The 23,889-nt window shown below is 48.0% G+C and overlaps 1 protein-coding gene across 1 annotated transcript in view; it reads right to left on the reverse strand.

Annotated features, from left to right (window-relative positions):
* The window catches only part of CDK20 (cyclin dependent kinase 20), a 203,006-nt gene that overhangs the window by 42,338 nt on the left and 136,779 nt on the right, over positions 1 to 23,889 (reverse strand). The window contains exons 5-6 of the mRNA XM_085629606.1: positions 23,181 to 23,302; positions 11,938 to 12,000 (exon numbers count right to left, since the gene is read on the reverse strand). Coding sequence (XP_085485732.1) covers positions 11,938 to 12,000; positions 23,181 to 23,302 — 185 coding nt within the window. The remainder of the gene's footprint in view (positions 1 to 11,937; positions 12,001 to 23,180; positions 23,303 to 23,889) is intronic.

The following is a 23,889-nucleotide window of genomic DNA, read 5'->3' on the forward strand; positions in this document are numbered from 1 at the left end:
GTGGCCTGGGAGCTCCGCTGGATTCCAGGGATTTCCTCGCGGTTGCAGAGGTCCGCGCCCGCAGCCGCCAACGACACTACGGCGGGGGCGCGGCCCAACCAACCAATGGCACTACAGCGGGGGCGGCGTTTGGCAGCCCGCCCCTGTCAGGTGATGCGAGAGTTTGGCTTCGGCCTAGCGCGGCCCACAGGAAGCCTCAGCGACGCCTCTCCCTCTCAGAGGGCCGCCCTCCAAACACAGGGACAGCGATTCTCCTCAGGGAATCCTCAGCGGGGGCGGCCCAAGTCACAGGGCGATCTGCAGCTTAGGAGCAATCCATCTCCACAGCCAGTTCTCCTGGGCTACGGCGCTGATCCCTTCCCCCACCTCGCCCAGAACAGCGGTCAGTTTCAAGGTCTGGGCATTCCAGGGCTCCGGGTAGTCACAGAGGCATAGGGCATTGGACCGGTGAAGGGAGCTCCCTATCTTTATGCCCTTCAGGGGTCCTAGCTAGGCAATTAGCCCTTCTTGACGGCTTGTTCCCTAAGGACAGAGGCTACCGGTCGGGTCAGGTCACCAGATAGAGGGCGGTGTCAACCAGGGGGGAAATAGCAGGCCCAAAGGACGGTCAATTCCCCCTTATAGTGCACCCACCTCCCCACGCAAGTGCCTGCCTCCTGGCTCCTCACCTCGCACCATCTACCTAAAACGGCCGCCACCCCTCACCCCTATATATAGCCTGGGCCCTGACTAGCCAGAGGGACCCAGAAGGTTCTGGAATCCCTCATGACAGCCTATGGCCCAGGCTCTGAGGTGACAGTTTAGGCCACCATTTTGTAGAGGAGATATCATTCACCCTCCATTTTAGAGGAGCACCTTGCGCCTCATCCTCAATTAGTGAAGATGGGCACCCAGGGCCTCTACGTTAACACCAAAAAATATATAGTGGACAGAAAAAAATGAGAAGGGGAAGGGACACAAAGGAAAAAAATTGAGGAGGGAACCACCAAAGGGCTGACAGGTCTAACACGCGTCCCCCCCAGCTGAAAGTGGGCAGAGCTACCCAACCCCTTGGGAGTCCACTACACTAAGGCGGAAATACCCGGATAGACCGTCAGCGTTGGCATGGTCCACTCCTGGGCGATGTTCCACCCTAAAGTCCATTCCCTGTAGGGAGATGGACCACCTCAACAACTTGGGATTCTCGTCCCTCATCTGCATCAGCCACCTGAGGGGTCGGTGGTCGGTCTGAACCAGGAAGTGCGAGCCAAACAGATATGGCCGCAGCTTCTTCAGAGCCCACACCACCGCAAAGGCCTCCCTCTCAATTGCACTCCACCTCTGTTCCCGGGGGAGTAGTCTCCTAGACAGGAAAACCACCGGTTGGTCCAGACCCTCGTCAGTAAGTTGCGACAGCACTGCCCCGATGCCATGCTCCGACGCATCTGTTTGGACGATGAACTCCTTGGAGAAGTCAGGGGCCCTGAGAACAGGTGCCGCACACATTGCCTTTTTCAAGGTGTCAAAGGCTTGTTGACACCCCTCGGTCCAGATTACTCGTCGAGGGTGCTTTTTGGAAGTGAGCTCAGTCAAGGGGGCCACGATGGTACCGTATCCCTTGACGAAGCGTCGGTAGTAGCCAGTGAGGCTCAAGAAGGCTCGGACCTCCGTCTGAGTCTTGGGGGGTTCCCAGGCCATGATGGTTTCGATCTTGGCCTGGAGGGGTTGCACCTTTGCCCCGGCCCACCAAGTGACCGAGGTACACTACCGACCCCTGCCCGATCTGGCACTTACTGGCCTTGATCGTCAGACCCGCCTGCTGCAAAGCCTGAAGGACAGCCTGAAGGTGACACAAATGGTCCTCCCAGCTGCGGCTGAAGACAGCGATGTCATCCAGGTACGCAACTGAAAAGGCCTCCATCCCGGAGAGGACCTGGTTCACCAGCCGCTGGAAAGTGGCAGGGGCGTTCTTGAGCCCAAAGGGCATCACACAGAACTGGTAGTGACCCTCAGGTGTGGAGAAGGCTGACCTTTCCTTGGCTCCATCTGTCAGGGAGATCTGCCAGTACCCGGATGTAAGGTCAAAGGTACTGAGATATTGGGCAGCTCCCAACCGGTCAATGAGCTCATCCACCCTCGGGATGGGATGAGCATCTGTCTTTGTCACGGAATTCAGTCCCCTATAATCCACACAGAACCGGAGTTCTGGGGTAGTGCCCGGCGGGGCAGCTTTGGGTACCAGTACCACCGGACTGGACCAGGGACTACTTGAAGGCTCAATCACTCCCAGCTCTAGCATCTTGGTAACTTCTCCATGGATGCTGGCCTTCACCTTATCCGACAGTCGGTAGGACTTGGACTTCACAGGTGGGCTGTCCCCTGTGTCCACATCATGGGTACACAGATGAGTCCTTCCCGGGATAAGCGAGAACAAGGAAGCAAACTGCTCCAGAACTTGGCGGCAGTCTTTCCGTTGTTCGGGAGTTAGAGATGGTGAGAGGATCACTCCCTCCACCGACCCATCCTTCTCTTGGGACGCAAAAAGATCAGGAAGAGGTTCACTTTCCTCTTCCTCTGACCCATCAGTCACCATCATTAGAGTGACCTCGGGTCTCTCTTGGTGAGGCTTGAGGCGGTTGACATGGAGCACCCGATGGGGCTGCCTGGGGGTCTTGAGGTCCACCACGTAGGTGACCTTGCCCTTCTTCTCAACCACCTCAAAGTGGCCTGACCAGCGATCCTGGAGGGCGCTAAGCTCTCCAGGTTCCATCACGCACACCTTCTGGCCAGGCTCCAGCTCCACCGGGTGAGCATTTCGGTCATACCATTCCTTCATGACCGTCTGGCTGGCTTCTAGGTTTTCAGAAGCTTGCTTCCACAACCTAGCCATTTGGCTACGAAAGGCCAGCATGTAGCTCACCACATCCGGGGGAAGTTTTCTGGGAGTCTTTTCCCATCCATCCTTCACCAGGCTGAGGGGTCCACGCACAGGGTGTCCGTACAACAGCTCGAAAGGGCTGAAGCCCACTCCCTTCTGTAGTACCTCCCTGTAGGAAAACAGCAAACAAGGTAGGAGGACGTCCCATTTCCTCCGCAGGCTCTCGGGCAGACTCCTGATCATGCCCTTTAAGGTTTTGTTAAACCTTTCCACCAGACCATTGGTCTGGGGGTGATAAGGGGTGGAGAACCGGTAAGTGACTCCACACTCTTTCCACATAGCCCGCATATATGCCGACATGAAGTTGGTACCTCTGTCCGACACAACTACCTTGGGGAATCCCACCCGGGTGAAAATTCCCATAAGGGCCCGTGCCACCGCAGGTGCAGTAATGGTCCTCAGAGGGATAGCCTCTGGGTACCGGGTGGCATGATCCACCAGAACCAGGATAAACCTGTGACCGGCAGACGTTGGTGGATCCAATGGCCCGACAATGTCGATGCCCACCCTTTCAAAGGGGGTGCCAATGACAGGCAGTGGTTCCAGGGGAGCCTTCAGCTTCACCCCTGTTTTCCCACTCGCTTGGCAGGTTACACACGTCCTACAAAAAGTGTCTGACGTAATCCTCATCTGAGGCCAGTAGAAATGAGGGACAAGTCGAGCAAAGGTCTTGTCTTGTCCCAAGTGTCCCGCCAAGGGTATTTCGTGAGCCAATCCCAAAAGGAAGGCTCGGTAACGTTGGGGAACTACCAAGGCCCGGGATGATCCATGCACCGGAGCCTTGGGTTCGCTATAAAGGAGACCATCTTCCCAGTATATGCCTGGGCTTCGGCCTGCCGCCGTAAACCCTCAAGGGTAGGACACTCCTTTTGGGCCCGACAAAACTCCTCCCTAGTAGGTCCTCCCTCCACCTGCCAGTCTGCAGGGGTAGGTAAGCCCTCCAGGGAAGTTACATCCCCCTCCGTAGACTCCGGGACCACTTCAGTCGCCCCATCCACCTTCGGGGGTTCAAATGCCAGGGCAGGCTTCCCTTGACCCCGTTTACCCTTTCCTGCAGCTGGTTGGGCCTTTGTCCCAGGCTTCAACCTCTGTGAACTCCCTCTTCGGGCAGTCACGGACCGTGTGTTGGCACACGTCCACTCAGGTGTCCCCAACATTCCCATGTGGGCCCTGAACTCGACCTCCTTCCACGCCGAGTGTTCAAGGTCATTTCCCAACAGGCAGTCGACCGGCATGGCAGGGCTTATCGCAACTCGTAGAGGACCCGCAACCCCTCCCCACTCAAAGGGAATCTGGGCCACCGGATAGTGACCCTCTCGGTTGTCAGCCATCACAACCGGGTGGACTACATTGGGAACCACCTGCTCTGGGGACACCAGCTGACTCCTTACCATAGTCATGCTGGCTCCTGTGTCCCTCAGAGCCTCCACCCGCTGGGCATTGATGGTGACCCATTGCCTGTACTTAGTAGTATTCGAGGGCACCTGGGTCTTAGGAACCATCTCACAATCCCCTAAGGACACTAAGGTTAGCCCTGCCCACTCACCTCCCTTATCTAGGGGCAACTCCTCCCCAAGCACTACACTCGCCACCCCACGGGTCTTTCCTCCAATGGGAGGGTGTGGCCTCTTGGGACACTTGGCATCCTCCTTATAGTGCCAATCTCACCACACTCATAACATCGGACAACCCTAGGCTGCCGACCACGGCCAGGATAAGGGGGTTTGTGGGGGCCAACCTTAGGAGGGAATCCTACTCCCTTCCCTTTTGAACTCTTTTGGGGGCCTTTGGAGAACTCCTTTTTGTCTCCCTCCTCTTTCTTCTGGGGGGCGCCCTGTCCAGCCCCTTGGAAATTCCCTCCAGTCCCTTTTGAGGATACCCGGGTACTTGCCCAAATATCCGCCTCCTCTGCAAGCTTCCTAGGATTAGTTAGCTTGCTGTCCACCAGGTGCTGACGCAGCTCCGGAAAACGTTTCTCGAGGAGGTGCTCCTTTAGGATCAGATTATACAATCCCTCGTAGTCCTTTACCTCACTGCCCTGTACCCAGCCCTCCAAAGCCTTCTTGGCGTAATCCAAGAAGTCTACACAATTCTGGGTGGCCAACTTTTGACTGCCCCGAAACCTCTGCCTGAATTTTTCAGGGGTCAACCCAAATTTCCTGACTAGGGTGACCTTCATAATGGGGTAATTGGTCTGATTTTGCTGTTCCAAAGCTAACAAGGCATCCCTCCCCACTGGAGGCATATACCTGTATAGACCACCCCCCCACTGAGCTTCGGGGACCCCATGGCTCGTAAGGAGACCTCATAGGCAGCCAGCCATTTAACGATGTCATCCCCGACACCATAGCTGGCGACTACATCTTTTGGCAGGTAGGGCCTGGGCTCCCTGGGGATTTCTCTAGGTACGCTGCCACCAATGGGACTGCTGGGGGTTCCCAACTGTAGGGCTTCGAGTTCCAATTCCTTTAAATGGAGCTCATGGAGGAACCTCCTCTCCTCCCTCTCTTTCTCCAAACGGGCCAGTTCCATTTTAAACTGCCTCTCCTCCCTCCTGTCAACTAAGTCAGCTGATGACAGGCTTCCCCCCGAGGCGCTACTACCTGCTCTTGAAGGGGCACTAGGACCTGCATCCATGTGTCCACTCCCAGGGGGGAAAAGTAATTCTGGTTCCTCTGTGGTGTACAATCCTGGTCCCTCCTCCCGTTTCCCGCTAGGGTGGGCCATGACCCAGGCTCTCAAGCTAGTTTGGAGTTCTATTTTCTTTGCCCCTTGCTTGAAAAACACCTCCCTCTCCTGGCAGAATTCTTTTAGTTGAGTTACCGTATATTCTTCCAGCCTACCCAACTCAAACTCCATCCTACCAGGTGGGACCCAATCCCGCAGAACAGAAGTTCACAATAGGAGACCTTTCCTTTAAGAGGAAATACACCACAGGACAGGACAATTTTTGAAAACAAAATTCCAATTAGGGAGGCAACCCGGAGAAAACTCCAGTAAAAACAATCAGGTGTAGGTTGTGGCGCGCGCCAAACTGCTACTGAGCGGATGCAAGCACAGATTCAGGATCCCACCGCTGAACACCAACTTGTTGGACCTAAGATCCGGGGGTAGCTTGGCTTAAGGGGGAAGGCCTATACTCGTTCACATGTTGTGCTTGCACCACACTCGTCTCGCACTCCAGCGCACCACCACCCAAAAAAAAATGACGCTACACCAAGAAGTTGGAAAAGGTGGGAAAACTTTATCTTCCCTTATTTCTCATTTCTTCTTTTCTTTTCTCTTCAGAACAAATCAATTATTACACCACCCACAGCAGTGGCTTAGCACTTTGAATGACCTGGCATGTTGAATTGAGTGAAGAACTACACAGTCGCATATGATACTGACATTACCTGGTAAAGGGTCAATAAATAATAGGCCGTACTTAGCCTGGGCACTACTTTAAATAGGGTCAATAAATAATATGCATCACATAGCATGAACATTGCACTGTCAAGATTGTCATTAATTACAAGGCCGCACTTAGCATGGGCACTACTTCAAATAGGGTCAATAAATAATATGCATCACATAGCATGAACATTGCACTGTCAAGATTGTCATTAATTACAAGGCCTCACTTCGCATGGCACTACTTTAAATAGGGTCAATAAATAATATGCATCACATAGCATGAACATCGCACTGTCAATATAGTAATTTGATAGCACTGAAAACCAGGCCCTAGTAACCTAGCGCTGCCCACAACAATTAATAATGCTTCAAAGTATGGCAGGTGGACACAGCGCTACCCTCAGCAGATTACTAGCGCCTCTGGATCATAGCTCCTACCCTCACGCTACACCTGGTAACTTAATAGCGCTTCCTAATCTGGCCACTTAATGTAGCGCTATACAAATGGTCCTTCAACCAAGGCGCAGGAACATAGCGCTTCAAATCTGGCGCTTTGGAGGGGTTGGGGCCAAGGGCCCTGGGCCAGCAGTCAGAGTCTTAACCCGGCGTTTAGCGAGTCCTGTAGGGGCAGAGGGCATGGACCGGTCTACTCCCTCGTCGGGATCAGTGTGGGCCCGCCCGGCTTACGGAGCACTTCCCCGGGGGAGGGGCGAGTCCAGGGCCTCTCTCCGGCCTTCCGCCCGCCTCCCCCAGGGGTTACCTGATTCTTCGACCCTCGCGGGTCTGGCAGTGCACACTTCGGCTCCCTCCCGGCGATGTCCGGGTCGAAGGGGGGATGGCGCGGGGCTCCCGGATGGGCCAGACGTGGCCTGGGAGCTCCGCTGGATTCCAGGGATTTCCTCGCGGTTGCAGAGGTCCGCGCCCGCAGCCGCCAACGACACTACGGCGGGGGCGCGGCCCAACCAACCAATGGCACTACGGCGGGGGCGGCGTTTGGCAGCCCGCCCCCGTCAGGTGATGCGAGAGTTTGGCTTCGGCCTAGCGCGGCCCACAGGAAGCCTCGGCGACGCCTCTCCCTCTCAGAGGGCCGCCCTCCAAACACAGGGACAGTGATTCTCTTCAGGGAATCCTCAGCGGGGGCGGCCCAAGTCACGGGGCGATCTGCAGCTTAGGAGCGAACCATCTCCACAGCCAGTTCTCCTGGGCTACGGCGCTGATCACTTCCCCACCTCGCCCAGAACAGCGGTCAGTTTCAAGGTCTGGGCATTCCAGGGCTCCGGGTAGTCACAGAGGCATAGGGCATTGGACCGGTGAAGGGAACTCCCTATCTTTATGCCCTTTAGGGGTCCTAGCTAGGCAATTAGCCCTTCTTGACGGCTTGTTCCCCAAGGACAGAGGCTACCGGACGGGTCAGGTCACCAGATAGAGGGCAGTGTCAACCAGGGGGGAAATAGCAGGCCCAAAGGACGGTCAATTCCCCCTTATAGCGCACCCACCTCCCCACGCAAGTGCCTGCCTCCTGGCTCCTCACCTCGCACCATCTACCTAAAATGGCCACCGCCCCTCACCCCTATATATAGCCTGGGCCCTGACTAGCCAGAGGGACCCAGAAGGTTCTGGAATCCCTCATGACAGCCTATGGCCCAGGCTCTGAGGTGACAGTTTAGGCCACCATTTTGTAGAGGAGATGTCATTCACCCTCCATTTTAGAGGAGCACCTTGCGCCTCATCCTCAATTAGTGAAGATGGGCACCCAGGGCCTCTATGTTAACACCAAAAAATATATAGTGGACAGAAAAAAATGAGAAGGGGAAGGGACACAAAGGAAAAAAATTGAGGAGGGAACCACCAAAGGGCTGACAGGTCTAACAGGCATCATCTATATGCTGGCCCAACAATGATTCACCGTCGTAAGGCATGTCCAGTATTTTTGTTTGTACCTCCTGACGAAAAGATGTGGCCCGTAACCAGCCCTGACGCCTGAGGACTGCTGCACCAGCTAAAAGACGGAAGCCAGTAGAGGATACATCAATGGCGCAATCTATAATTTCCGAGGAAATCCTTTCCCCCTCTTGGAGAATCTTTAAAGCCTCTGGCCTAGATGCCTCAGGGATAAGGTCTATTAGAGACGAAATGTCTGACCACATTTGGCGGTCATAACGGCCCAGGATCGCCAAAGAATTGGCCGCCCGTACTGTAGTTGCCGCCATAGTAGAAAATGTCTTTCCTATACCATCCAGGCATCGACCTTCTCGATCTGGTGGTGCAGACAAAGGAGACGATGGGTTTCTGGATCGACGCTGAGCTGCCTGAGTAATGATGGAATCAGGCTTTGTTTGCGAAATTAAACAAGCAGGAGAATTTGGAGGGGCTTTGTATTTTTTATCTATCCTAGGAAGGATAGCTGGAATGGAGTTAGGAGTCTGCATCAGCTTGAGGCCTTCTTGCCATATGAAATCGATAATTGGAATACAACGGACCTGCTTTTGAGGTTGATCCTTAAAATCATATAGGAAACAATCCTCCTCCCTGGTGGTCATAGGAAGGTGGAATCTTTTAGCTGCTCTTTCCATGAGCAAATGAAAACCACCAATGTCAACCGGTGGAGAATCCAAAGGAGCTGGATCAGCAGGAGATGGCGTTTGTATTTGATAGTTGTCCCATTCAAAAAGAAAGGAACCGTCATCCAGCTCACCTTCTTCTTTGTCACCCTCATCATCCTGCTCCTCGACAACATCTTCTTCTATGATTTGAGGAACTGCAAGATGTTGCACTCTTGTCGCCGACGTAGGTGTGACCACTGTTTCCTTATTTGAAAAAGGTTGCGGAGGTATCTGCGGCGTAGAAGTCTGCACAGAACGTGGAAAGCGGTGGTTGTAATCATCCAACATATATTGAAGGTTGGAAATAAGACTTAACGGCAGCTGTGCCATAGGAAGTTCTGGAGCTGGGTGTGTGTCCCAAGTAGAGAAATCGTCCTCTTGTAAGTCATCATCATCATCTGATTCCTGACATTTTATTAAAAGTTCAGAGGGACTGCGAGCAGCCCAATATCTATCATCCTCGGATTCCTCATCATCAGATGAAAATAGCACCTCTGGAGGCTGAGAAGGAGCTTTAATTGGCATCAGAGTATCCAAAGAGGAATGTCGTCGTTGAAGCAAAGAGCTTGAAGCCCTTAGTGGTATCAGATCTTGAGATGGAGTCGTAGCCGTTGTTGCTGACGATGAAAGTCGTCGTTGAGCCACCGTTGACGACGAAGCTACCGTCGACGACGAAGCCACCGTAGACGACGAAGCCACCGTCGATGACGAAGCTACCGTCGACGACGAAGCCACCGTCGACGACGTATGCTTCTTTCTATGCTTGCTTGCCGTCGACGACAAAGTTAAAGGCAGTGTAGATTAAATGGGTCTCACCTTAACAGATACCAACGTCGACGGTGAAGACGCCGACGACAGGATCATAGCCGGCTTCATGGACATAGAGGTCGAAGTCGTCGACGTAGATGCGACGACGGCAGCTCTCGTCGACGGAGGAAGCGTTGATGAGTTAGTCGACGAGAGAGGCAGTTTCTGAGGTAAAAACTGCGCAGATGGAGTCTTTGTCGACTGAGATTCAGATATCGGGGGCGTAAAGGATTCAGATAGACTCCTGGTGGGGGAAATCACCCCTTTTGAAGTAGAAGGTTGGTTAGTGGGCTTATCTACATGATGTTTCTTCACCACCTTAGGTCTTGGAGAAACCTTCTGAGAGTCACTTGTTCTCTTCAAGGAGGGAGCAGTTTTGATTGAAGACCCACTCTCCACATCTGAATGAGGATTTTCTGAAGTCTTCAACTTCTGTAGCCACAGAAGGAGACGCCCTTCTCTGTCCTTTAAAGTTTGAGAAAAGGTTCTACAAATTTTGCAATCCTTTACCTGATGTTCAGGATATAAGCAATAAATACATTTCTTGTGAGGGTCTTCAGAATGAAGCCTCAGTTTACCACTTCCACAAGGTCTGAAGAGGGATTTCTTGGATGTAGACATCATAGAAAAAATCTTCTGAGGAGATATGAGAAGAAAAACTGAGCAAGCTCAGGGAGACTCCCTTCACACGACATGCGTTAGAAAATCTGAGGGCCTGAGCCTCTAGGGAGAGGGTTCTAGAGGGTGCGGACGCTGGCTGGATTTTGGACTAAAACATAATGACAGTAATATGTTATAGATGTGACAAGCTGTCTATCCATAAAAACTCTATGGTTTTCCTTTCTTTTATGCCTATTAGGCTTATGTTATTACTACATTGCTATGTTATGTACCGTGGGACTCCCACTTCGATGATGGGAAATATTCAAGCATGTCAATCTATGAGAGACACCCCAATACTGGAGAAGCACAGTTACAGTTAATGATGCGCTCGAAACATTAGACAACAGAACCAGAACAAACTCAAAATAGCTTTGAAGTTTGCAAGCAAGAATTGCTATGCAACCTTTACTTTCACCTTGCCTTAAACTTTTTCTGACCTGAAACATGGCATCACTAGCACAACCACACACGGTACACCCGGAAGTGCCTCCCACATGAAGAAAAAGAAAAAGCCATCCCTAAGTTAACAGAGCTGTACATAAGACACCAACCATAAAGCCACAGAGACCCTCACATTTTTTATGAAGGCCCCAGGGTGTCCACTGCTAATGCTGGATAAGGATATGATTGACTCCTGTCCAGGGCTCACAAAGGCCAAGGTCCGAACCTCTGCCTCACACAAAACATCTCTCAACTTATTCACACCGACTCCTACACAAACCTTCATGTACCAGCTCCATCACATTACACACATGCATGCTTGACAATCTCCTGTGAAATCCATGCTAACACAATCTAAAGAACTACATTAACACACACACACACGTTTAGTTTGGTGGAGGTCCCCACTCTTCCGCCTTTGGGTTTGAAAGAGGGAGAGGGAAAAGATAGTCCGACATAGACGGGTGGAGGTCTACCATTCCGATCCACCTGCATCTGGAAGCGGGAGATCAAAGGAGTTGTACTGCGTGGTGGTCACCCACTCCATCTCCCCTGTATCTTGGGAAGAAGGAAGAAGGAAGAAGGAAGAAGGAAGAAGGAAGGAGAGAGAGAGAGAGAGAGAGAGAGAGAGAGAGAGAGAGAGAGAGAGAGAGAGAGAGAGAGAGAGAGAGAGAGAGAGAGAGAGAGAGAGAGAGAGAGAGAGAGAGAGAGAGAGAGAGAGAGAGAGAGAGAGAGAGAGAGAGAGAGAGAGAGAGAGAGAGAGAGAGAGAGAGAGAGAGAGAGAGAGAGAGAGAGAGAGAGAGAGAGAGAGAGAGAGAGAGAGAGAGAGAGAGAGAGAGAGAGAGAGAGAGACAACGAGGGAGAACAAGAGGGAGAACAAGAGGGAGAACAAGAGGGAGAACTAGGATATGGTAAATTCTCCAACTGTGCCCAAAAAACAACGAACCCACAATTTACAAGAGGAATTAACTAGCAGACTTCAAATCTGAGCACTGGTGCAGATGATGGCATACTGGGCAGACAATGGTAAAAGAGACCGGCATTGCAGATGTACATTGGTGATAGATGCTATGTGAAAGTTAGGATAAGAATGACAGACTTGCATCTTACCATAGATCCACACCCTCATCATATTTCCGAGCACCGTAGAGGAGTTCTGGGGCACGATACCACCTAAAATAGAAGAGAGAAAACAACGTTCAAGGGCTCACTCACTGTTCACAACTGTTGCACAAAGTACCTCTCAGAAAGTAGAGCCCAGGCATCAAATAGTAACTAACAAAGGTTGCCAACAACAATATTTTTCCAGCATCAGTATCCTCAGTAAATTAAGATGCTGTCCAGTGTCAGTGTCAGACTCTAGGACAGTGGTTCTTAACCTGTGGTCTGAGGACCCTTGTGGTCCGCAGAGCCTACTTAGGTTGTCTGCAACCGTTTTCAAAACTAACTGATATTAAAATGAATTAATTAAAATTAATAAAGTATATACAAATAGGAAAGCAACACTGAAAATTTGGAAACCTTTTCCTATATTTGATTGTGAACTACACAAAATAGTCAACTATTTGACCTTTTGCTAGGTATATACATGTTTTTGTATTTTTGTGGATTGTTTTGAGGTTCAAATCATAGAAATTGCTTCAGCTGGCGGTCCTTGGCTTCTACAAATGACTCAGTGTGGGTCCCCGAATTCCAGTAATGATCCAGTGGGGGACCACATAAATCGAAAGGTTAAGAGCTGGTGCATCAGGCCATACGTTTTAGATAGTTGGAATTTATGTAATACTGTCACTAGACCAGAATGTCAACTTTCCCGATCACATCAGAGGTGCCCTGTCGCACGGTTGTCAAGGAAATGAGTTACTTACCTGTAGCTCCGGTTCTCAAGCATTGGTAGCTTTCATGGATTCACATGCTTGCATCCTTACCCGATTCAAGCATGTGAATCTATAAAAGAGCCAATGCCGGAGAATTTTGCTTTTCTTTTTTTTTAGCAGGAAGAAAATAGCCTTGGCTTTCATGGCCAGCAGTAAAGGTGGGGCTCAGGTGAATCTACATAAGATATAAACCCTGGATGGCTGTGGTGTCAGACTCAAACTTCGTTTTCTAAATCATTTAATCTATTAACTTGCAGTCCATGTATCCTGATTACATTTGAAGACAGACTGGTTTTTCCCGGCTTCTGTTCCTAAGTCACTTTTTGCAGACTGTATATTTAGTAAGCAGCAAAGTTCAATTCAGCTAGCCTTAAAATCTTTAACTGAACTTGAAAAGTTTTAGCCAAACTACCTTGAATACTTTATTGACAGATGTAGGAGAAGCTTCACTTATAATATAGGTGCATAGAGGCAAATACCATATTCCATTTAGGTCTTAAAGCCCACAAATATCTGTATTACCCTTTTTGTTAGGTCGAGCCTGAGCCAGCGCGCATGTGCTGCTCTGCGAGGCTTCTTATAAGCACTCGAAACTAACTCTGTGTGGGTCTGACTCCTCCCACGCATTGGATTGGTTGTTGCCTGAGTCTTTTTGGAAACAAAGCCTGTAAATGGGTAAAGGTGGGTGCATGTCCCACCTCTTTTGAAAAGGTTCACTCCCACAGCGTTTTGCTTGTGGGAGCGAGCAGTGGCACGCAGGGCGGCAGCTGCAGTGCCTCCTTGGGTGGCAGCTGCATTCTTCGTGGGTCAGGTTACTCTTTCCCGCCGTGCTTTCACTTTTTTTTCGTTTGTTGTGCAGCGTCTACAAAAATGCAAGTCCTATTTGCATTGCTGATGCCTAGTTAATGAAGCAGGCGGTCGTGCTCCCTCGGGGCGGGCGGCCAGCCCCCTCCCTCTTCGTGTATTTTGAAGGTTACGAATTGGTAAGAGCCGCTGGTGCTTTGTTGTACTGGTGTGGGGCTTTCAGTCACTAGTCAGTCGGGCGGGTGCACCCTGCCCCTCCTAGAGGCTTGAAGGACCTTAGAGCTTGATGTGTGAATTGGAACGTTATTGGGTAATTATAGCGCCGAAGGCTAGCGGCGGCCCCTTACTACCATCTCCAGGGTCCTGCAGACGAGTCCACCAGGGCCCACCGAGATGCAATAGTGCCTGATCAGACTGTTGTTAGTAAGAGGGAAGGAGGAACTAGAACTCGGCTTTCCAGTTTCCAGAGTCGACAGGTTGTATCGCCAGGGCTCTGCAGCGCTACATACATTCTGCAGTAAAATACGGCACAGTCTGTTGCGCCCCCGTCACACAAAGCTATTTTGTATATTCCTCCTTAAGGTCGATTCAAAGCACTAGCGCGGTTTACAACAATGACGAGGCCAGAGTCATAATTATTAATTTCATTTTCAGCTTTTCTTTCCTCTAACTTATACCAAAAGTGCAGTATTCACCATCACCACCCCCACCGACTCCCCATTTAGAGCGCATCCATTAGAGACGGAAGTAGAGGAAATTCGATTTTTTTCCCAAATAAACTCTATTATTCCTGGGTATTCTCTAATGACTTCTGTTGGATTTCCTGATCGCATATTCATTCCCTGAATCGTATTTTAAACGTTTCTGTGAGCATTTTTCTGAATTGCACTTCCCTCCGTTTTGTGGCATGCTTCATCACTGAAACCGGAAGAGGCATTCTTATGACCTATAGCTTTGTCAACAATGCTAAACAAACATGCATTGGTAAAGCTAATAAGCCTGGTCGAATGTGCTAATTAATGTAGCGTTAGCACATTGGAGCAAGACATAATGGAAGGAGTCAACAGGAGTAGACAGACCGCTAGTGCTATAAAGGAACTATTTCTTCAAGCACCCGAGTAGAAGTGGAAGGGTAAATCAAACAGCCAATAGCATTAGGTGAGAGATCAGTACTCCACTGGGCTAAACTAAGACATGAATAAGAAGTCTTTCACCAATGGCTAAAATTGGCTAGTCAAAGAAGGCCAGTGGTTGAAAAGGGCACGCCCAAAGCCACCTCGATGTATATTGTTATTATTAGGTCTGTTTAATAACTGTGCTTTCACAACACAAACCTAAAAATCAACATTTCTGTTTGCCTTCTGCTTTTAACTTTATATAGTTTGTAATACTCCCTCCTCCGTCGTAGCTTCTTAAACCTGGTGAAGAGCTCAACCTTCAGCACAGGCCCATAACAATTTTTTTTATATATTGCGTAGGGCTGTCCTAAGTCCTATATATAACAGGTGTTGTTATCGCATTAATTTAATGTAATGGTAGCCACATTACAGAATTACAGACCTTGGGAGAAGGGGAGACTGAGTTGGCCGTGGCATGTAGATGACATCAAATGCTGTGGCGAGGGTAATAAACTGAGCAATCTAGTTGATTTCAGTGCTTTGTCATGGCAACTTGTTAAGCAGAAGGATTTCTTCTAAAGGTGGACTCTTTCCACTAAAAAAAGATTACTACCCCAACAACCAGTTACAGCACCAGTATTTACTCGGAAGTGAAAGAGAATGTTTGCAAGGTGTTGGAAGCAGCAGTCATTCTCAGTTTGTTTTCCCTTGAGCAGGAATATGGGGGCGGTAGGGTGGCCTAAACCAAAAAGGTGTATTCTCCTAAACTTGATACTTGAACCTGATCAAAGTCAGATTGTATAAGGGCTCAGACTGAAGAGTTGTCAGAGGTTCTGACTCCGATCTGGCCATCGACGAAGGCCTTCAAGCACTCCACACATGCATTAAATATAATTCTCCAGTGAACCGGGAATCTGTGCTGTGAAGGCATGCCCTCTGTGCCATTAATGAATGGAATATTTTGAAGACTGCAAGTTGTACAACCCCTACTGACATAATCAGCCTTAAATTGAACAAGAACCAGTGAATCCTAAACCCCTAAAGGAAATGACAACAGGTGACATTTTTTTTCTCCAGTGCCCTTAGGCGGTAGAAGCCTGTTTTCATGGCTTGCAGATTATGAGAGACCAAAGAAGCTAAGGATAGATGACAATCTGCTTTGTAGATGGGAGCTGGGCTGGGACCTAGTTGAGATGGTCAGTCCTCAGCAGGGACATTCATGCCTGCCCTGCCCCTGATCACAGGTTTGATGGAGTCTCATTTTCAGAGAGTTGTGGGCCATCCAGCCCTCACATACTTCAATTGAGGCTGAAAGACTTATTTTTCATCTTGCGTGACAGAAAGGATCTCAATGAGAAGTTGGCTGTCATCAGCATAGTCAAAATATTCTGAGCTGAAAGGTTGCTTTGTGTTCATGAGGGGCAACGGAGAAATATCAGAGCAGATGTTGAGGGGGATGTTGGTGCACATTCTCGGTTCTTACATCACGATTGGTTGTTTTCTTACACCTTGCATTTCTAGTCTCCAGTCCGGCTTCGCCCAGGCTACTGGTCTGGCACTGTCGACCAGAGATGGTTAGTTTCTTTTCAATCCAAATCTACACACTGGCCTACAAACTATTATCAAAGACATCAGCTGCATGTAAAGGGCATAGTATGACTGGAGTCGTCGTGACTGAGCTGGCCTGTACTGTGTTGATGCTCGCTCTGTCACTCACACTAGTGCCAAAGCTAAACACTTATAAGGTCCCAAAGGCGAGACCTATTGGCTATGCCAATGCTTGTTTACCGTTGGGGAGAAAAGTCAATCTTTAGTCAGTGCACTAAGCAGAGAAGCCTTCAATCCTTCTCACACTGGCTATGAGAGGCCTGTAGCTATGATGAAGGCAGAGAGAAAGAGCAAGGGAGCCAGGCAGAAACGGATGATAATAATAATAGTAATGATAATATAAGTTGCAAAGCGCACGGCCACTTTGGACGATTTGTCCCAGGGCTAAAAGGCCTTTCTCCAGAGAGGTGAGAGTCACATAACACCTATGAGGATGGAGAACAAACGGTCTAAATAACCTGGAAGAATGGTTCTGTCTTTGCCTGTCTAAGATGCATAGCCTGGATGCTAGAAAGTTAAAAGAGCTGCACCCAGTGGAGACTTGAGCCAGCAAGGCCCCTGAGGACCTAAGGCACTTTGAAGAAGGTGCAGACAGCAGGCACCTGTCTTCGTAAAAGCCCTGTAAGAGTAGCACAGGGCTTTAAAAGAGAGGGCTTTCTTCACCGGGAGCAAATTGAGTTTGCACAGAGCCCTTAGAGGCCTGCCTCGGAATATTCAAACAGCCGGGCTTCTGAGTTCTGAACACGTTGGAGTCTCATCAAGCGAGACTGAGAAACTCCCAGATAGAGGATATTGCAGTAATCCAGCCGGGAAATAACCAGTGCCTGGATGACTGGTTTCCTATCAGACTCAGGCAAACAATCGATAATGTTCTTAAGAGATTTTAGAATCCCAAAGCTATGTAGCTATGGATCGCTGGCATAATCTGCATCCACTTACAAGCATACACCTCCTGCAAGAAATCCAGAAGCAAGGAACAGCTGGCATTTGTGCCACACACAGGCTCGAATGTGTGCCGCACTATGGATCCTCTAACACTGGATGAGAAGCCAAAGGCTCCAACTTCCACGTGGAATGATCATTTTCTACCAAACTCACAATTTGATTGAAAAATGCTGAACAAGTGAAACAATTATTCTCATCAGTAATCATGTGGAATCACTTTCTTACTGTTGCAAGGAGTGACTGAAATGAGTGCATTGACCCTCAGACTGAATACAAGTTAAGGTGCAACTCTCTTGTTCCCAATGCCACTGACACTTCGATTGCCATGAAAAATAACGTTCCACCCAGGAGCTCTAACAAAGACCCCTGGATGCCGTTTCTGGTGTTTTAGCATGCTGATAGCAGATTGAGGGCCAGATGTATGACCCTTGTAAATTGCGCCTCTCAATTTGCGCTCAATTGCGAGTCACAAATTGCATGGCGCAATTTACAATGTACTACAGTGTCAAAGACAATGATTGCGATTCCCAATGGGGAGGCTCATAAATATTAATGAGCCTCTCGCAATTTACAACCCCATTGGGAATGGCCGGCCTTCCCAGGGATGGTGGCCTGCTGGGCTCAGACCACCATGTCTGGAATTGCTTTTCAATAAAGCAGGTTTTTTTTTAAAGGTAGCCCTTTTTCCTTAAAGGAAAACGGGATGCATTGAAATTTTTTTAAAAAATTAAACGTTTTCATTTCATTTTTTAAGGGCAGGCAGTGGTCCCTGTGAGCGCATTACCACCCTCTTGGAGGGGGTAGTAATTTGCAAGTGTTTTGTGACCACATTCATACATGGCTTTGGGGTCACTATTAGGAAGGGAACGCCCCTTCCTAATAGTGACTCGCAATTCCTAAATCGCGAGGCGCAAATAAATTGCTATTTAGGAATTGTATATGGCCCTGTGACATTTTGCATGAGCAAACGGGTCGCAACCCCGTTTGCGCATGCAAAATAGGGTCGTACATCTGGCCTGTAGTGTATGCCTGAAGAGCTGGTGAAGAGAGTTCTGGAAGACAATGATTATTGAGTTTCTGAGACAGCAGAGCGAGGTGACACAGGGGTACTCAACATACTCAGTCTCGACCTTTAGAGGTGACTCCTACAAAAGCACAACCAGTTACATCCTTGAGACAGGCTAAGGGCACAGTGAGGATTCTACAGCTTAAAATATAAATACTATCCTTTAACGAGCATCCTGGTTTATTTCTAACTCTGTTTTCAATTGAGCCTTCATGTCTCTTTATATTACAATTATTAAAGTGAGGGTGGGGGAACTACAATGAAATCTGGATTGCTATATAAGTCTGCTCTAATGCGCTACATTCTGAACACAAAAACTATAGGGAAGTCCATGTGCATCTTCATAGGAAAAGTAATCTGAAGTATACCTTTGCATGCTTTAACTTTCAGCCAATACAAAAAATATACGGACAGTGCAAGTGAAATTAATAGGCAGAGACCAGAATACAAGCTGCATTCTAGAGGACGGTGGTGTCATAGTAGTCTTCTTGTGGGAGGTAAAGTATCCCCAATGGCTATTCTAGCAAGTTCTGACCTGCTAACATACTAGATATGGTGTCATATATCTGGGGGAAACATCCGGGTTTGTTGAAAAAAGCCTCAAAAGCCTACTGCGTAGAAAATGTATAGGGTGACCCCGGTTTGGTGTTTCTGGGGTTCATGCTCCAGGTGGCCGTGACGGTCTGGTTTGGCATTTTGGTCAACTGTTCCTAGAGAAGCTGGACAAAGGCTGGTTTGCATATGGCTAGTCTCTATTTCGGTCGTTCACTAGTTGGCAGGAGATAAGAGTGCAAGTTCATGTACAGATTTTGCAGGATCTCCTCAACCAAGGCAGCGCGACAATGTGCAACGAAGGTCAGAAGAACAATCTCATCAATTCTAATGGAACTTTCTAGATAAAGTAGCATGGAGTCAAGCGAACGCCCTATCTGTGACGAACTCTGACATGCAATGGACTGGAAGCTCACTTATGTTCCTCAGTCGGTAGGAAGGCTGATTTACACAAAATAAGTTTTAGGTCACAGCATACCACTGGTTCAAACTGTTGTGAATCAGCCCCACAAGAGCTAGACTTGGGTCCCAAGAGGTGACAAGATGTTGTAATGGAGGGTAGAAATGCATTAAACCTATCAAATGCCTGATCTCACTCGATGCTGGTTGTGGGGGGCTCTCCAGGCCTGTTTCTGAAGGCCTCAACTGGTTCTCTGCCATTCATGTCTCAGTCAGGTGAAAAAACATGACATCATTGCCTAAGTGTGTAGCTCTTTGTTACTGCACAGTAACAAAATTGCAATAATTTAAGCGAATAGTGTAGTTGGATGGGTGTGGGGGGTAAGGGGGGAGTGTCCAGGGGTGTGGTAAAAGGTAGATATAGTTTTGCTGCAGAAAGTGGAGTACCACACCTGAAAACAAATTAGCTGTGAACCACCTGGATAATTGAACACACTATGCTTTCTGGGATCTTCTGGAGAACTCTCAAAACCAAAGAGGTAGGGATGGGGTGCTAATGTACAGAAATGTGCCGGGCCACCAGCATCACAAGGCCACTGAGGATACTGGCCCCACTGCCCATGAAGGAAGCAGACTGACGGCAGCATGAGCTGAGGAGAGCTGCACACGCATCCTCCCTAGGCTTCACAAAGGGATCTACTTGCTGGAGGAACTCCCTCTCCTGTGACTAGTAGTGAAGCCTCGTTAGGCTCTCTCCTATATTACTGTCAATCCCTTTAAAACACCAAGAACCTGTTTTGTCTTTCAATACTCACACTCTAGGTGCTACAGCCAGCTGGTGATGTCCACTGTGACTGTCACTTGAAAGGGGTGTGAGGCTCTTTTAATACATGGAGAATGTGAGGAATGGCACAGGCTGCATCCTCCCAATGTTAGACTCTGAGAACACAAATTGTACCAGTGCAAAAGCGTCAGAAATGTAGGGTTCATACATATTGTCCCTATATGTAACTAGAGAGAAGGTTCTTGAAATCTTGTGGTCCTGCAAAAGCATGGAGAAGAATCACCTCGGAAACTGTTTTTTTGCCTAAATGTACATTAGTGCTAAGAAACAAATGTCAAGGCCTATCCTTCCACATGGAACCAAGGTTCATACTTGGAGTACAGGACTCCTCTAACCCTCATGCATGGGCTCCCAGAGGCAACAGCCATCATCCTCTGCCGCGTGACTTCACTCACCACAAAACAAAATTCCCAATCGTGGTGAATTTATAGGCTTCCCAAAGCTGGGTTGTTGAAAATGATGAGATAATTCCCATTGAGCAAGCAGGTTTAAAGGTCAACAGCTCAGCACTAGCTATCACGACAACGCTCCAATTAATCTTAGAAAAAATGTCTATATTGATGGCCAATTTATCTTTGCGGTATTTATACCTATTGCCTTTGACCATATAGACAGACCAATGTTATGAAAAAAAAATCAAGATTTAGTAATCCCTTATAATTGACTGCGATTAATTATCGAATTGCCTACTTGGACCTTGTCTCACGTCCTCGGAGGAAACCAAGCTCTTTCCTCTAGAATCATTAAAGGAAGGCTGTCTACTTGCCCCCCTATTGTTTTCCTTATAAGTTTATGATTTACTCTTTGCTTTATCCATGCAAGAGGGTGGTGGTCCGAGGACAGGGGGTTGAAATATCCCTTTTCTGTTATGTGCAGATGATGTGGTAATTTTAGATCTTACTCTGAAGAGATTACAAAAACATCTGTATAGCCTCCAACAACACGGTGAAGGACATTTTTTAAAGATAAACACAATAAAAAGGAAGAATATCGATTTTTTTAAGGGCAAAAATATTGAACGGAAATAAAATATAAATGGTGCCATGGTAAATAAACTTTGGATGTTGTAAAATCGTATTCCTATTTAGGGACAACCTTTTCTACTAATCTGAATGAAAAGGAACATGTTCAGCATTTGATCCTATGCTAATGGTCTGAGAACGCCTTGTAATGGTTTAGGACGCAGACATTGTAAGTACCTTTCACTGATATAGTGCTTGAAGGCACCTCTCCCCCTCAATGCATGAGGTATCCTATGGAGACGACAGGTGTATCGAGTTGGGGCTTTATGAGCATCTCTGAAGGGAAAAGGTTTGAACCAGCTGCGTGATTGGAATACTCTTGCTGCTACCAGGCGATCACGCTGGAGTCTGGACTGAAGAGCACTTTCGTGCTGGGTTTAGCAGCCGTTCTAAGATGGAAGTATTTTCTTATTCAGAGTGAAGAGATCCAAATCCTATATGATAGACTTTGAAAAGCTTTTTCTCCCCTAAATGTTCCTCTAAATCCTCCATCACCCTATAGTCAGGAAAAAGGAGGGGTGTAGAGCATGAGCAGTGTCTATCACTAACGAATGTCCTAACTAATCAGCCATAGGTAACAGTTACAAATTCATCTTTTGTATCATATCAAAGCTCATACAACTGACTCCTTATTGTTAAAAATGTGTGTGGGTGGGTCAGTAACTCAGTTAGTCTCACTGTATCACATCATAATGGTGGGTGAGTATACACAAACTTGCTATTAGTTTGATGCTTAGGAAAGTATTATTGTGTAATTTGATGGGGTTGAAGATGTTCTTTGCAGGTTCAAACCTCCTTCTGTAATTAAGAAGCTTTTCATCAACTAAATATTATGAGAGCCTGTGTGTCATTTGACAAAAGGGCTCTGGTGGGTGTAGAGCCAGCCTCCTCCTCCCACTGGGACTACTGGGATAGTGGAGCATGCCCTGGGACATGTGTCATCCCTGCATGAGACACAGGGGGAAGCATTTCTTCTCTTCCCTCTATCTCCTAATGGAACCCTAGATTTCCCTTGTTTTAGATTAGATAAAAACCTTTCTTCAAGGTGCGTCTGTTCAGCTGTACCCTGGGTTGCTTGCAGCAATGGCTAGGTTGCCATGAGATGGCAAAACTGGTTTAAAGTTTGGATTAAACCTGTATGGGGTAAAGAGGAGGGTTAGAAACTAAACTCTGTGAGCAAGTAAGCTTGCTTGAAGCCAGATGGCCCAGGTTAGAAAACAGCTGATAATTAGAAAGTAAGATGGCCACAGACCTAGAAGGTGTTCCCAAGGTCAGAAAAAAGGACATGGCAGTCTCTATAGTGAGGACTAGCCAGGAGGTCGAATAAGTCAACTAGAGCCACTCGGAGGAGATAACAAAACCTAAAAGGATGAGTTGATTTGTTTTACGGTGTAGTAAGAGTTATGTATTATTTTGAAGTAGCCTGGAAAAGGGCGGTGTAGCTGCATCACTGCCTAAACCTGACAGTAGTAGAAAGCAAGGGGTATCTTTTTTCTAGCTTGAAGGAAGGACTTAGTACTAAGCTGGAAGGAAGCATAGATTCTTTAAATGAATCGTGCACAGAATTCAACCAACCAAAGGTGTTCAGTGTATGTGTGTATAATGGGTAAGTAGTGTACACCATCATCATTTCAGATTGGACAGCAGACTGTCTGTTCTTTGTTTCCACTACAAGGGGTTTAACAAACACCTGGTTATGCTGGCTGATAAATCAGACGTTGCTGGCTCAACACCCAATGACCTTGTGACACGCCATAAACACTACATTTCTGCACCTAAGATTCTAAACTGTAAGTTGTGAACACTTAAAAGGCATGGCTGTAAACCGGTCTTATACAGCATGTTAAAGCAAGAGTTGTACAGCAGTATTTTTTATAAGGAATATACAAAAGCCATTGAGTGAATGAACATTGTCAGGTTTCTTAGCTAATTCAGCTATTATTTTACATTACGTTCAGTCTTTCTACTCATGTGTGAGAATTACTTATAGGGTTGTTGTATTTATAAAACATAAAGGTGTGCAGTCTTTATTCCCGACTTAACACTCCTGAGGGGTCACTTTTTCAGCTGCATTCGTATTGTGAAAGACGTTCGCTTATTACATGACTTTTTACGCACCTTGTAGCAACCTGGTGGCTGTATAGTCTGTCCCCATCGTTGGAGAACACCCGGGCCAAGCCAAAGTCTGCGATCTTCAGGTGTCCGGTGGAGCTGATGAGAAGGTTGGCCGGCTTCAGGTCCTACGGTAAATGGGCAAACACTGAAAATAACAGCAGGCCATCATAGCAAGGGTGTATCCTTCCCATTCACAAACACAGGATATGCAATTTACACACTGGCTGGTTTGTGAATGGGAATGCAATTTACCATACAACCAATGTACTAAGAGTTTGCATCACAGATTGTATATTCCCATGGGGTCGCAAAACAGCCGGCCTATTGAATAGGCAGGTTGCAATTTGTGATCCCCTCTGATTGGATGCCAAAGAGGGCAAGGAGGCTTGGAAGGGATGGGTGCTGCTTTAAAAATATATGTTTCCCTCTGGGAAGACGTGGGGGGAGGGGGGAGTATAGGCAGTAGTACTCTGGAACACAGCCTGCCCCTTCTATGCTATAGGAGGACAAATAAATGACAAACAGGAAAAATGAGAAGCAATCAAGAGAAGAAAACAAAGAAGCGAAGACAAAAAGGGGCTGCACTTGGGAGTTTTGCACTGGATTAAAAAATAGAGCAAATCCATTCAGCACCATTTTATTAAATATGTAGTGAAACAAACACTTGCATGCAGCATATAGTTTTGCCAAGGGAAAACTGAGTGCATTCTAT

Source organism: Triturus cristatus, chromosome 10 (genome assembly GCF_964204655.1).
Source record: "Triturus cristatus chromosome 10, aTriCri1.1, whole genome shotgun sequence".
NCBI lineage: Eukaryota > Metazoa > Chordata > Amphibia > Caudata > Salamandridae > Triturus > Triturus cristatus.